The sequence below is a fragment of the Melospiza melodia genome, chromosome 5 (genome assembly GCF_035770615.1).
Source record: "Melospiza melodia melodia isolate bMelMel2 chromosome 5, bMelMel2.pri, whole genome shotgun sequence".
NCBI classification, from domain to species: Eukaryota; Metazoa; Chordata; class Aves; order Passeriformes; family Passerellidae; genus Melospiza; species Melospiza melodia.
In genome coordinates this window covers 29,618,642-29,634,384 of record NC_086198.1, presented here as the reverse complement: position 1 = coordinate 29,634,384, position 15,743 = coordinate 29,618,642, and the positions used below count along the sequence as shown (strand labels likewise).

The following is a 15,743-nucleotide window of genomic DNA, read 5'->3' as shown; positions in this document are numbered from 1 at the left end:
AAAATAATAATGTTCTTAGACAATAGCATCTGAGCACACACTCATTGCAGAGTGCTTATCCAAACCCAAAGCTGGGCCCAAAATCTTAGCACTATGGCATCTAAATGTACCTAATGTTTTCTTGAAATAAAACTAGGGTAAAACATCATATAGAGAATAAATTATATATTCACTGCTTAAATAAAAAAAATTAAAACCATTTAAAATGTTTAACAGGTAACAGGAAAATGAAGTAGATTTCAATAGAACATTTTTCCTACAGGCATTCAAGTAGGCTCTAAGCTCCACCACAACACAAACACCTCTTTCTGTAGCAGAAGAAAACAAACACAATTATATGCAATTTCTAAAAATCACTCCTCACCAAACTGAAAAGGAAAATGTGCTTCACAATCATACCAGTGGAAACATCCTTAATATTCAGTTACTTACAGATTTGTTGTCCAGCCTGCAAGATCTCCACTGTCCATGATAAGGTGATTTTCGTCCAAGAGGCCAAGGGGGCTGCTGGAGAATGCAGGTGTTGGGGACTGGGAAGAAAGAGAATCCATGCTCCCAGTTGGGGTGTCTTCTCTGGGAGAGCTGTGACTGTCAGCTAGGAAAGAGAGAACAAGTCAGGATAGTGAAGGAATTATCTCATAAAGCCAAATAGTCTGCCTTGGAGATAACGCCCTGAAATATGTAAGAGAAGAAACCTTTCTGTTCCATCTCCACTGGGTATTTTGGAAGACAAGAAATCTCCCAGTATTTCCCCAAAAGGTATCATTGCACAATTTCCCCCCCACTGTTCTCACCAGGCTTTCTTCACATACAACATGTGTTGTGTTCCCAGTCCCTTTTCAGTTGTGTTTTATGTGAATGAAATGCTAAATTTTGGGGAGGTGTTTTTAGACCAAGGCAACACTTCTGATAAGAAAACAGTTTAGGCTATGCACATTTGCACATCACCCTCAAAACAGTCTCTAAAGATAATTTAACATACATTTGAGGAAATGAGTGCTCTCAAATACAATAAGCACAGTCTTCTCAAACATGAAACAATGACATTTAGAAAGGTCAGAATAAGCAACAGATCTCTAACAAACACACAATACCCAAAAATGCTACTTTTATTACTCCTTTCTAATGGTGTTATTTTAAGAGAGTTCACTGTATTCTGATCTACTTGTTTTCTTAGGCTAATCTTCGGATATCACTTGAGAGACAACATATTCAAATATGATTGATTAGGAAAACATTAAAGGAATAGCATTCCTATCCCTAGGACCATAAGATAAAGTTACCAATGTGTCAGAGTGGTCACTGCAAACCATGCTGACACATCAAGTCAAACAGCACATTCTTCACTGAAAAGCTCACCTTCACCCACATAGCCTTTTCCTTTCAATCTTTATTTTTTAAACATCAGCTGTACATTTCATAAATTTGAAAGGAGGTGCATGAAATGAGGATGTTTGCAAGCATTAAAGTATCCAGCACAGCTAAGCCAGCAGTCTCAAATGGGGCCTGTAGCTGTTTTCAATATATTAATATTTAACAGTAATAAGGATCAATTCCAGCCACCCTTTACAAGGCTCCCTGCATCCCTTCCTCCATCCATCTTACTCCCAATAGCACTCATGAACACAACCCATAAGCCTGCCAAATAACACCACCAGAAAAGGCTAGCATGCATTAGATACCACTGTCTTCACCATCTTTGTAAAAGAGTTCTGCTCTTTTGGGGCCAAAAGTTTTTGGGGAAAGAAAATTAACAACTATGTCCTAACACAGCATCAAAACAATACAATCAAAAGCTGTTCAAATATCATGCTGTCTTACCAAGTTATATGTCCCATACATAGTAATATACAAGATGAAGTCCTGTACAACATTACTTTCTATTTCTAAATTAACTAGAATCTGCTCAGGGAACAACTGAGCTTAACTCTACTCCATCAAGCTAAGCATTACTGTTGCAATCATTTAATTTATGATTTTTTTCTTAATTAATGAAAAGTTCAACACCACAGCAAAACAAATGTGGACAATGAAAAGCCACTCTTGATGGAAAAAATCCTCCTCATAACTCTGTCACAGCCTCAATTTCTTCTGCTACAATAGCTCAGAGTTAGCAAAGCCCTCAGCTGCTTCCCCAGCCATCTCATCCTCACCCCCATCCCCTCCCAGCAGCTCTGAGAGAACAACTTCCCTAGAGAGTAAAATGACATACAACTGAAAACAGTGAAATGATAAAAGTGATCATCTGGAAATTTCTCCCCAAGCAGCTGCTAATTTAAGGATCTAAATTAGCCCGTAGCACCAAAGTGTGATATGCTCTGAGGAGGAGAACATTACCTGGGAAAATGAGTCACTTGCACTGTGGCAATCCTGCTCACCGGGCACCTCCCCACTGCACCAAGGCCACGGTGCTGCTGCTACACATTTACAGAACATGAGAATCACAGGAGTGTCAGGTAAAACTAATTCATTACATCTAATTTGCAGATGTATTGTGTCACAGTGATAAACATCGGAGAGATCAGACAGTGGTACTGCAACCTTACTTTCTAAATTCCTTAGAACTGGAGTTAAGTCCTTTTAATCCATCCCAATTTCCTTCCAAAGCAGTAATAGTAGCACAGTCCAGATTATCAAACAACATATACCATATTAGAAGGTCACATTTACCTTAACCATTCACTCAGCATTACTAAAACACATTTGAAAGGAATATTAATCTGGTTCTTAATATTACAAATATGACCAGCTCACAGCACCCCCTCACAGAATGCAGAGGATATTCTGTTGAATTGTTTCCCAGAACACACAAAAGCAGTTCAACCCCAAAACACTGAACACTTCAGTCACGCACAGCAGAGTCAACACTGGAGACTGTAGTATACAGGCAATTATGTTTGACATTATCTTAAATTAAACTGTGTGTTAAATCTTTCCTCAAATTTTACTTCTTCCTTCCTGAGCCAGTATTTTCTCACAGTCTGTACTGCACTGAACTCCCAAAACTAAGACTGGGTTTTGCACAGTAAAAACAAATCAGGTATTTAAACAGGAAAACGCCTGCTAAATTATATGGGATTAAGTAAAAACCCTCTAAAAACGTGTTCAAAGACACTTCACATTTCTGATGTCTTCAGTTATCTTCCTTTTTAAAGTAAAACAATATTTTTATTCAGGAAGAGGCAATTCTGTATAACTGCAAATACAGATGACTAATGACCATCTAGCACATTTTCATTATTAAAAACAATATATGCTCCAAACCTAAATCCTCAAAATATAGGGTCATTGCTATGATTGCAACAGCACAAAGACCTCACCCTGTATGTCAGTGCCAAAAGTTCTGCTAACTTAAGAAATTACAGTAAGCCCTGTGCATGGCAGAGGCAACAGAACTGTGCCTCATTATCTCTTCATTCAGCTTAATAACCTGCTTTTGATTAATGCCCATTTCATATTGGGGTCAAACTACATCTTCCAAATAGTCATTGTCTGAAAACATCAGCAGACGATAAAGGGAATGAAGAATCAATTGGTTACTAATTAACAGACTTGCCAATCAATGCATGCACCTTCACTTTGTTAGGCTTTATTTTCAGGCATGACCCGTGTAATATGCGCTACTAATTATTATACTGCCTCTCATATCAGGTTTCTGTGCTGTGTGACAGTATTTCAATGATCTCCTTTTTAAGTTTTACACCAAATCTCTTACTGGAGGGAGGGATTTTGCAGCTGTGGAATCACATACCTGGTTTATGAAGCTGTTAGAATTTCCCAGTGTTCTCTCTGAAGAGGCTACATCAGATGTGATTCTATGGGGTTTTGCTGTGGTTCCATCAGAATGACATTAAGCATTAATTCCACTGCTTACCCATACTCATCAGTCCCATTTGTACATCCAGGGCTGGCACTTGTTTTAGCCATTAATGTAAGTTAATAATATGATGAGTTGATTGGCCTCTGTGACCAACAGACTTAGGAGAGTCATTGTTTCCAAGGATATGCTCCTTTCTGTAATTCTGGGCTATGTTTTCCCTCTAAAATCTCTACATTTGTTTCTCAATACAACTACACTTATTTTGTTTGAATGGGCGCAGCTTAGCACACAACCATAATCCTACTGTCTGTTATTATTTGCAAGTCTCCTAACTTTGTCTCATGTGCAAATATATTGTCAAATATCTGTATTTACCTTTTTAAATACTGCTACATCATCAGCATTCCTCCAGTTGCTTCAAACTTCTTCAGCAAGCTACAAGATGTTTTAAAAATTGACATTGCCAAGCTACAGAACCTCATGACCAGAGACCTTTTTTCAGACAAGTTAGGTGACTTTGCATTATTCAAAATATTCACCTAGCAACAGACCTACCTGTGAACATCTATGTTTGATTACACATTGATTATCATAACTAAGTTCTTTTTGACACTTCTTCAGAACTTGTAACATACATCGACTTCTAGCTGTTTCCCCATTTTCCATCCCCTTGCCCTTTTCCTGCAGTTTGCTTTGTAGAACCAGTAAAGACCCTAAGCTGCTGGAGACCTGGCTTTTAAGTTTTGACATGTTTTGTTTCTTCAAGTGCATGTTAAGGACATTGCTGGAACTGAATCAGCTTTATGGGTTTCCTTTTACCTCAGAAGTCAGGGGCTCCTAATATTGATAGTCTAGTATATTTTACCACTTCTCTCCTCTCACTCCTCTTTATCTCCAGCATTGTTCTCCAGTGAGCAGCACTGTCAGGTCTCCCACTCCTATGAAAAAGCTGACTGCCACATTGGACTGACAGGTCGTTTCAAAGAGGAGCTCCAGAAACTTCCTACTCGTCTTTCCTACCACCTGAATTCTAATAAGCTCTTACCTTATAAAACATGCAAGATGTGACTGCCTTTAAAGCTCATTTATATTATTCTTTGAGCATACAGTCTGGTGTTCTTGGTGCCTTCACCTTCTCCTTCTAAAAATGTCAATCCCCCTCCTTTTTCTCTCATATTACACTCATTTTTGGGTGCCAAAGAGAGCCTGAACAGATGAAGGACATGAGAGTTCTCAGCACAAAAGCAGTAAGTCTATATGACATCTCACAAATTTCTGTCAACATTCCAGCCATCAACTCTTCACCTTCCCTTCGTCATATTTGTGGGAAGGCTCTGAGTGCCTTCAGCTTGGCCATCTTTCTAGAGCTGCCATGAAGCTGCTTCTACAATTCTTGTCCCCATCCTACACAAATAGGTGTAAGATCCAATTTTACTATCAAGAGATTGTTTCACATTCTCACCACCTTTTGCATACTATTTAAATTTTTTGACTGCATGGATCCTTTTAAACTGTCATGTAAATGAACTTCTTGTTTCACTGATCTAATCACAACACTCATCCAAGCCTTTGAGCTTTCACTGTGCCTCTGCAACAGACAGCCTCTGCTCTGCCTTTATGGCTGTTCATGCTTCAGACCAGCTCCATCTTGAAAATAATAAATATCTTAGGCTGACCCTAACAATTTACTGGTGTGTCTAGCTGGTACTACTAACCCCTCAGTTTCTAACCCAAATATCCTCCTTCTTCCCCCCTTCCCTGCCTCATGTCACACTTTCTCATAATAAGATACCCCCAAAGTACCAGCACAGACTCACACCTACCTCATATGCAGCAAATACATAAAACCTTCAATTCCTTCTGCTTTTTATCTGAAGGAACTTCAGATAGTAAAAGCTCTCAGACCCTCCTTACCAGAAATCCGAGCTAAGCTTCTACCTAACTGAGCATGACATGTCTCCCCACTGCCTTTTTTTCTCCTTTTTCCATCTGGCTAGTCTAAGAATATTTTTTGTTGGCATCCAAAGTTGAAAAAAAAACCCCCGAAATACTTTGGCAGTGTCAATAATCAGATCCTTACTTTACTCTGAGAATTCTAAATAAGAAAAAAAGCATTTGTATTAAGGACCACGAAAAGCACAGAGTTAACACTATCACTTACTTGCTTAAGAGACAGTTTTCTTCCAACTTCAGCTTAAGTAAACTAATGAATTACATGTTTTAATGTTAAAAGCAAGACTAATCTTTAATGTCAACAGTACAACCAATGTCTAGAGTTTAAGGGTAACCAGAGAATGAGAACAGTTTATGAAAGAGAATTTTTCTGGAGTAAATTAGGAATATGTAACTGTTTCTGTTGAGATACACAGAATATACCAAACAGCAGGGTCATATATGTTTTAAATGGTCATTGCATGGGCAAATTATGGTAAAATAAGAGGATAAAAATCCATCTCAGCTTTGACACAAACAGTCATAGACAAGGGACGATGGGGACAATTACTGAGGAGAGTAAATTAAAGATGCTGCGAAATCCCTGTTGCCACCTTCAAGTCTGCCATTTTCTGCATCAGGAGGTGGGGAAGCAGCAGCTGCACTCTGTGCAGCCACCCATCCTCCCCCATCAGCATCACAGCTGCATCCCACTCTGAGACAGCAAACATTCCTTCCCCATAAATAGCTCATGCCCCACAATAATCCAGAAGTTCAACCAAGTAGAAAGTAGCTTTGCTCTTACATTAATTTATGGGTATGTACTATATTTTCATTTTAATAGGAATCTCAGATCGGGGACAGAAAAAAATATTGGTATCATAAATATCCTTGATTAAGTAAGTATTTAGTTCCATGTGTTAGATCTTCAGCATCTACAGAAAATAGGCACAAAAAGCATAACCAAAGTTTCCTCACACAGTTAATGAATCTTTAGATGATCCCATGAAATGATGTACCATCTAGTCTGGAAAGAATTCAGCCATTCCTGGAAAGCTAGAAGCAAGTCCACTGAAGAAAGTTTTCTGTGATAGCTATCAGAGAAATCTGCAGTCAAGAAGAGCCTTTTCTAGGTGCAGGGCTGCCCTCTTTATTCACTGTTTACTGTACCACTCATCCTGTGGTAGGGAAACACCAGGGGGACTCAGATATTCTTCTACTTCTTCCAACTTTAAAAAGTTTTCTGAATTAATGGAGCCAAGTCATCTGTTTCTCAGTAAATTAAGAAGCTGTGTACTTTCATTTGTCATGCCACTAAAACTGGTCAATTGTTTATTACCTCCAGACCACAGAATCTGCTTTTTTAAACAAGCAGTTTCCAAATCAAGGTGAAAGTGTGATTGCAAGCTATTAGTGACCTATAATTTGGTTTAAAAAGTAACCATAGTGAATGCTAAAACTAAACAAGAGAATTATTTCAGTGCTCCTGAATAATGGGTATTTTGGAGGTCAGATTCCTGTAAAAACTCAGAAAAACAGATTTGTACTACCACATTCCATTACCCAAAAGTACCCATTAATAACCCAGAGTGTAGCAAACCCTATAAAAAACAGCCCTGCCCTGGTATGCAGTTAGTTCTTACATAAATTTAGACATCAGAGACTCATCCAGCCTCAAGCCAGCAGAATAAATGGACAGCAGACAACCCCCATTCCCATCAGTTTCATGCTGTCACATAGAACACATGCAGCAAGAACACATGCAGCAAGCTACTTTTTTTTCTCTCAGACAAAATAATTAACACAATTATTTGAGCTGACTAAAGGTTTTCCTAGATAAAGACAAACTTTCATATATTTTTCAAATGTGTGCATGTAGCAGCATGCATGTGTTAGGCTCAAAGTAGCTTTCCTGCAGCAAGGTTGTTTTCTCCAATTCCATAATGGTTCAGATACATCAGGAAAAAGGAGGAAGCTGTGCTAGACGGAATTTGCCTCAAGACTGGATGATGCAACTCAAGAATTGTAGTCAAAAGGCCACAAGGTGTTTGAGTTGGGGTTAGGAAAGGGAAAGAAATATGCTCATCTGCAAGTTAATTAGAGGCAAGTGGAGTTTGGGGACCATCATCCTGTCCTGGTCTCCTCCGTTTTGATTTTTTTGTCCATTTTTAAAATGCAAAGTTCAATTTTTAACAAGCATCTTTCTAGAGATGCACTTACCCAGTATCATTAAACAATTAACCTGTAAAAATTAAGCAATTATTTTAATGAATATCCCCTTTGCTGCAGGCCACCTTTCAAAATCAGAAGAAATACTGCTCAAATTATTTCACATCAATAAAATCCAAAAAACACATAGCCATTCACTGAGCAATCTAAAACTAAAATGGGTAAAGAATCCCCATTTATTCCTCATGCTGTGGAAAAACAGTTCAAGACAGTTACAGATACAATGTTGGGATGTTAATTAATTCACATAATTAAATTTTGAAACAACAGAAATCAGATACAAGCCTGCAGAGGGGTTCCTCTTTTGATTTGTGTACACCATGATAACAAGAGCAGTATCTAAACTCAACAATTACTCATTTTTACCAGAGCTGGCTTGGCAGGAAACCACACATGATCTCCAGCCTTACCAGCCTGGCCAGATGCCAACCAATTTCATGGTTGAAAAATGCAACAACGAACTGAAGCTACTTCCTAAAAATCCTGACAAATACTAAGATAAACAGACTGTCCAACTGCTTCCATAGCTGTTTTGGTAGCACTGAGTTTGGGTTTCCACCAGCCCAGGCAACATTAACCTATGGTCCAGGTCTGTAGTGAAACATACAAGGGTGTTCCCTCTAGTTTAATCCATGAAAATGAGAACTGTGAAAAACCAGAGCAGACCAAGAAGGGGTACAATCACCAGGCCTAAAAGTTCCCTAAGTCAGAAGCACTTCTTAAATACCATCAAAAACTCCAAGTCCATGAAAATATTATTCCATTTCCTTTTCTGTTTGGCTGGCAATTCAGGCACCAAGAAGCTCGAAGATGTGTCTGTAAGGGTGCTTCCACCCCTAAAATGTAAGGTGTTCAAAAGCTTTTTCCCTGAGCTGTCAAACAGGGATAACATCATGCTGTTGTCTCCTTTTCTCTTGCTATTAAGCTTGTTTCATGTGCAGTCACTTCCTATGACTTCTTAAAAGAAGTTTCTCACCAATAATTCCACAACCTGTCCACTGACAAGGACTAACTGCTACCACATTGTGTATCTGATGGGTCTCTCACAAGAAAGCCGCTCTGAAATATTTTCACTGTGCTGCTGACGCTTGGCTGTGCCGCCTTTCTCGTTTTGTTCACCTCTCTCCTTTTGCCCTAGGAGTGACTTCAGTAGAGGAATGGATCAAGCAGGATACCCATGGCTTGTTGAAAAAACTACAGAAAACAAGATAAGCAGCCCTTAGGGGAAGTTTTGTCAGTTGTTTCAATTGAACATCCAGGTGACAGGTTTGTTGATCTCCCCTAAGAACGCCTTCAATCTCCCTGTTGGTTCAGCAAGTCACAAAAACAGCTGGGAAGGAAAGAAGCGACAGCAATGTGATTCACCTTGCACTAAGTGCCACTTTTAAAAGAAGAAAACAGAAAATTAGAGAGAAAAAGAAGAGCAGATAGGACAAAAACTTCCAGAAGCTAACAGGCAAACAAGAAGACATTTTTTTCTGACTGAATCAAAAACACTGATAGAGTGGGAGCAAAACAAGAAGAGGAATATTTTCTAACTTGCATATCAGGCCTATAAAAAGTTCACCAGCTCTCCCCTGCAAGATCTCTGCTATTCTTGTCACCAGTGAAGAGAAGCAAGAGCATGTGAGGAAACCCCTAATTCAGTGCAATGCATGTTCTCATCCATAGGAAGGTGACTGAAGAGCTGAAGTCCTTGCTCTACTTACACTCTTGTGTGCTGGGTGAAAGAATTTACTTTTACCAGTAGAGGTTGGCCAGGGCACAGCTGGCATGTAGTAAAGATATGTCAGTGACTTCCATGCCTGGGATTAATGGCTTTTAGCATGCCAAATTGGCCTTCTTACAGCATTATCTGCCCCTGTATGTCTGTGTGCAGAAGGTAGAGAATTAAAGAGATGAAGGATTATTACAGGAGGTCAGAGATTTTTAATAATGTCTGGCCTCAAGGAAAGACTGATCCTGTTCCTTCTTTCAATTCAGATTCTAGTTTTAAGTCTATTCAAGTTCCCCGTCCCTGCCCCCTGACTCCTGTTCTATGCATGTGTGTGAACACGTGGATGTGTTTACTTTGAACATTTCTACAGCCTCTAGATTTCTTACACTGAAAACAGACAAGCACTGGCAATAGAACTAAGGCAATTCTCACGCCAGCCATGAAGATCTGATGCACCTCATTCAACGAGATGGTAAAGTTAGGAGATGTTTACTACATCATGACACAAATTTGATTTTTGCTAGCATTACAGCAAAAAGATTACTCACAGGGTTAAAATGACCAGATAATGTATACTGTGCATGCAAAGTATGCACCAAAATTATTCTGTATCACTTAAAAAAAAAGGAAAAAAGTACCTTCTGTGGACCCAAAGCTCTCCAAGCAGAAGTCAACTCTGATAGGAAAACAGGACCCACAATTACATAGGAAAAAGCTTTACCTTCACTGGCAGTAGCTCAAAAATACTTTTAAGTTTGTATAGCACACAGCCTACTTGGAGCCATCAGGTGGGAAAAGCTGTGATGAATCACATAGAATTGCAGGAGCTACTCTTGCAGCAAGATGAAATACAAACTGTCTGAAATTCCACATGGCAAACAGCAGTCATCCTGATCTTCCCCTTATGACTAACATTGGTGCATTTATTTTGTGACAGCATAGCTGTGTTCTGCTCAGCTGTTAACAATAGCTTTGTAAGCAAGTGTTGCAGGGCCTTATGGCTTTTTGATATGCCTATGTAGCTGCTTTCCTTTCCATTTCCCCTACTACGTGCCAGGTTACAGAAACACTTCCAAGCAGCAAAGTCAGAAATAGAAAGAGTTCAAGGCCAGGTTTCACACCTGCAACCTTGCAGTTCTGGGCTGTTTCAGCCCTGAAGACCAGTCTCGTAAGTCCAAGGCTTCCTCTAACATCCAGGTTTTCTGCTCAGTAATTCCAAATGAAGTTTATGATTTTTTACTTGTGTTTGGGGCAGGAAGGGATGGGGGAGGAGTAGGGAGAGGGAATATTGCTATGTAGCCATTAAACGCATCACATTTACTCTGATAAAGTAATTTAATTGAATGACATAGTAATTCATGGAAATTAATTTATCACCCAAATTAAGACACTGTCTCACTCCAATCCCCACCAAAAAACCAAGACCAGCTACTTCTATTCAACACTAACATACCATTCATAACTGTGTCCTGAAATACTTCAAAGGGCAATATAAGTTAGCACAAAGTTTTGAAGGGTTAAGTAGCTGTTCTAATTTCTATTTCTTTTCAAATTCTGCAGAAGAATCTGTTTTCTAAATCACTATAAATATAGTATTTAATTTACAGCAGCAGCAGCAGGCTATCAAAAACACCCTATATGATTGCAGAGTGAGGGGATAGGACACAAATTCCCTGAAAAAAGAACAATGCAGCCCCCCTTCAACACTAATGTGCTATGTCTATGTACGCGCCAAGAAGAAATTTTGGCACCTAGAGAGTATTCAAAGAGAATAAGGCATCAGCAGGCCCTGTGGTTTAAGATGTATATTCTGGTTTAGAAAACAAGTTGTTCTGTCATTGGACAAAGTGCTACACATGACCCATTTTTCAACTCCAGGTGTGACTTATGCAACTTGTGCTGATTCTCTGCTCATCCTGGATGGGCTGCATTACACAGCCTACCTTACACAGGACTTTTCTTCCCATATTGCTCTAACAGCCCTGCAAAAATGGTTTAATAATCTCTAAGTCTCTGGCACTAAAAATACAAGAAAAAGAATGCATCAAACAAACAAAAGAAATCCCAAACCTGTTGCATTTGCTACGAGACAAGAAAGGTACATTAAAATTTAAATAAAATTGTAAGGGAACAAAATTTTAAATCTGCATTGCCCTCTAGGAGAAATGTAAACTGCAATCTCCTCTGATAGATGCTGACTGCCCAAATGGAAAATAAAGACCCTATGACATGTTTAGAACGGGATAAACAACTTCCAGTTCTAGCTAACAGTCTTTCCCTGCCTGCATAGAGAGACAGAGAGGCAATGAAAAGTCATTTGTACATAGCTGAGACTGTAAGTCACAGGAGTTTCTGCACTGCTATTCACTGTAAAGTTCATTCAGAGAGTGAGGGGGAAAGAAGAAAGCAATTTCCATAGATTAGGAAAAACCCAAACCCAACAAAATAAAAAAAAAATTTAAAACCATTAAAAACCCAAAACCAAACCAAATCAAACAAACAAACCAAAATCAAAACCAACCTACCACTAAAAAACAAATCCCAAATCTTAATTTAGAAGGCTAAAAACCATGGGAAATAGTCTTAATGTAAATCTCAGACAAATCTGCATTTTGCTGAAATAAGAACTTTGGGTCTAGGCCACATAGCAAAGTAGCTCAGAGTTCCCCATTAGGTCCAGTTCTACTTAAGAAACTAGGATGTCAAAAAACTTCAGAGTGAAAATTTAGTACTTGGCTTACCACAGAGCAAAGAAGAAAGAAGTTGAAAGAAAAACAGACAGCATAATCTGTGATACAAGTCAGTCTTTCAGGAAACAAAGATCCTCATGGTAGTAAATATAATCTTTGAATTGTTTGCAAATAGGTTTAATCATCTAATTGCCATGTACAAGGAAGGAAAAATCTATGCACTATCAGAATTCAGTACAGCTAATTACTAGAAGGCAAAATAAAGATTTTTATCAAACGCAGTGTGTGTTCTTCAGCTATTATATCTATCAATATTTATATATCTTACAGCCCTTTCTGGGTGGTTGCTACATACATTTTCTGTGCAGTCAAGAAGCTTCTCGACTGCTAACGTGCTTTTAAAAAGAAACCTGGCCCGAACCCTGCATTTCCAATTCAAGCAGTGGATTCTGAAGCCTGTTAACTCCCTGGAGCAGCTGATAGCTAAAGACTTGTTTCCGCTTTTCTAACAATTTCCTGGTTTGCATAACAATCCTAAAAGAAACATACTCAAGAAGTTTTCCAGCACAGAGAGATTTTGTCTCCGACATAGTTCTAGTTTCAAGGCATAGAGAATATTTATATACAATTACCATAACTTTAGAGATATATTTATCTACAAATATATTTACATATAAATATGTATCAGCTGCTTGTTTAAAACAAGATTATGATAATTTTGCCATATCCAGGAAACACAAAACACTGGCTTGTGCCTGGTGCTTAACTCATGCCATTGTGAATGGGGGGGGGGGGGGGGGAGGGAAGGGGTTTAATGTTTAATTTCCTGTTAAAAACACACACAGGATAAAATCTTCCAAAGAGCAGTTATAAAACATGCATTTGTTAGCCAAGAAACTAGGTAAATATGGAATGAAGCCCAGGCTCACTTCTATTCCTTCACCCCTCTGCAAAGAAGAAAGCAACTGAAGGCCACAGAGTGTGTTTGGAGGCACTGAGCTCTACTCAAGGACTAGGTAATTCATGAGCCTGGCTGATGCACAGAGCCTGCAGCCACTGGGGCAGTGGCTCAGAGCATGCAGGGACACAGCTGGGCTCCAGGCACTGCATGTGCATGGCACACGTGCCCGAGAGCCATTGTCCCAACCACTGCCCACTGTCCTGACACAGCGGGCTGCTGAACAAGGAGAAGAGCCATCAGCATGTGGCCAGCAGCTACCAACAGCCTGAGGATCCTGCTACCTTTGGTAGTGGCTTTACAGACCACAGAGGGTATTTTTTCAGCAGTTACAAGGGGAAATGTTATTGCCAGATCCCACCGAAATTTCACCTGCAGCAGTTCAGCCTTCACTATGGTTTTAATATGAACCATGATGTACTAGGCTATTGCACAGTTCAGCCCACTACAAATCCCAGACAAGCACCAAGGTTCTGCATGAAATAGAACTATTACAGCCTTTAACATCCCAGCTCTTTGCCAAGATGCCCAAATTAGAAAAGAATATGGGATGCATTTTGGCAAAATAGAATCTTTATAACAGTCTTCAACAGTAACACTGTATTTTTGGCTCTCAGAATAAAAACAACCCACCAAGTGCTTTTTGTCTGCAGTGTTTGGGTCAAAGTCAACTCATCAATGTGCACCTTGCTCCATGGAGTTTGAGAAGCTGTGGTACTTCTTGGGTCCTGCTAGGACTCACATTCAAAATAAGATGTGAGCAGCTCTGTGACTGGCTTCAGTTTACCTTTGTTTTTCAGATGAGAATAAATTTATTATTGCAGATGTAGCTCAAGAGCTTTCTTAGCTTTTGGGAGCATATTATTCAAATTAACACATCTTAAGCTTTTTAAGCAGATACCCCTAAACATCTTCTAGTCAAGGCATTTAGTTTCACATTTGATGCAAGAAAAGACAGACACAGACTTTGTATCTCTCTGGTGAATCAAATCCAATGACAGGAATGCTGAATTTCTTGCTGACTCTTTGCAAAACTGGCTTTGAAACTATAAACAGTCCTGAGTTTATTTCTAAAAGCTGCACTTAACAGCTGTCATAGGTATTTGTGTTCTTGTCTTATGAAACCAACCACTGTTAACCACTAATTTAGTGACAGTTCACCAGTGAATCTCTTACTACTGCATGATTCCAAAACCTTTCTGTTTATTTTCACTTGTTGTAACTGGACTTTGTGCCCTGATCCCACGGCTCCTCATGTGAAAAGACAATTGGCAAAAAACATTAGGAGAGAGAAAAGGAATAGGGTGGAACAAAACTGTAACACAAAATGAGCCCTGACTTGCCTCCTCAGTACTGTACATACCCCCAAGCAACAAAATTTCAGGAAAATGATTTTGGTTCTGGCCAACAGTCAGAATACATAAGATGTTATTATACACCCTTTGCCTCAGTGTATGTTGCTACTGCAGACTCCACACAAAAGGAAGACTCTTCTTTTTTTTTTTTTTTCCCACTGCTTTTCAGTGGTAAGGCAAGTTGACAAGTATTTACTGCTAGTTACAGCAAGGTATTAAAGATTCAAGTGAAGTAGTGGTATTCTCCAGTGCAGTGGTGACCTGAGCCTTTAATCCAGATGAATTTAACTGTAAAGTGCATTAGCTCTTCTCATAAAAGATTTGCTTTAATTTTAGTTCTCTCTCCATTTATCTTATGGCTGTGTAATCTTCAGTAGAGGTCAAAGAGATTTCCCCAAAGAAACAGGAGCTGCTTCTTTTTTAGAGGAGAAAAGCATATTTAAAACAGTCCGTCCTACTTTTAACTGTATGTCACAGGACAGTACTCCCTGCTGTCCTCTCTCTGCAGCTCTCCTTGCTTCTTTGCATGTTCCAAAGCAATTAAAGCAGCGTGCATGTGCATCCACACATGTATACAAATGAAACATGAAATGAAAACACCTCCTGGAGATAGGATACACAGCCCATCTGATGCAGGACTGAAATTATTACTAACATCTTACCATCATCCAACTCCAGGCAGAGATTGTAAACAGCCAGAGGCCTCTTAATACGCTGTCCTTGTCTTCTTGACTGCCTTGGTGGGGCATTTGGAGGAGATACTGACATAGAGATTGGCTCAGGGAAAGAAGCATCAGGCAGGGTTTTGAAAATCTGCAATCAAGAACACAAAGGGTGTTAATTATTTATCATGACGAGCAACCTGTGCAATGCAACTGTAAACCATTATCAAACAACATTTGTTTTGGATTTCATTCAAAGCAGACGGGAGCCAAAAAATCCATTCCTTCAAGTTTGGGAGTATGCCGTGGGTTTTTAATGAGTGCTTTAAAAATAAATAAATAAATAAATAGATAAATATAATATGGAAATAACCAATAGC

At 39.2% G+C, this 15,743-nt stretch overlaps 1 protein-coding gene across 1 annotated transcript in view; it reads right to left on the bottom strand.

Moving 5' to 3' along the window:
* ARHGAP10 (Rho GTPase activating protein 10) overlaps positions 1 to 15,743 on the bottom strand; it is a 138,533-nt gene that overhangs the window by 19,409 nt on the left and 103,381 nt on the right. Inside the window, exons 19-20 of the mRNA XM_063156749.1 lie at positions 15,364 to 15,514; positions 433 to 595 (exon numbers count right to left, since the gene is read on the bottom strand). Coding sequence (XP_063012819.1) covers positions 433 to 595; positions 15,364 to 15,514 — 314 coding nt within the window. The remainder of the gene's footprint in view (positions 1 to 432; positions 596 to 15,363; positions 15,515 to 15,743) is intronic.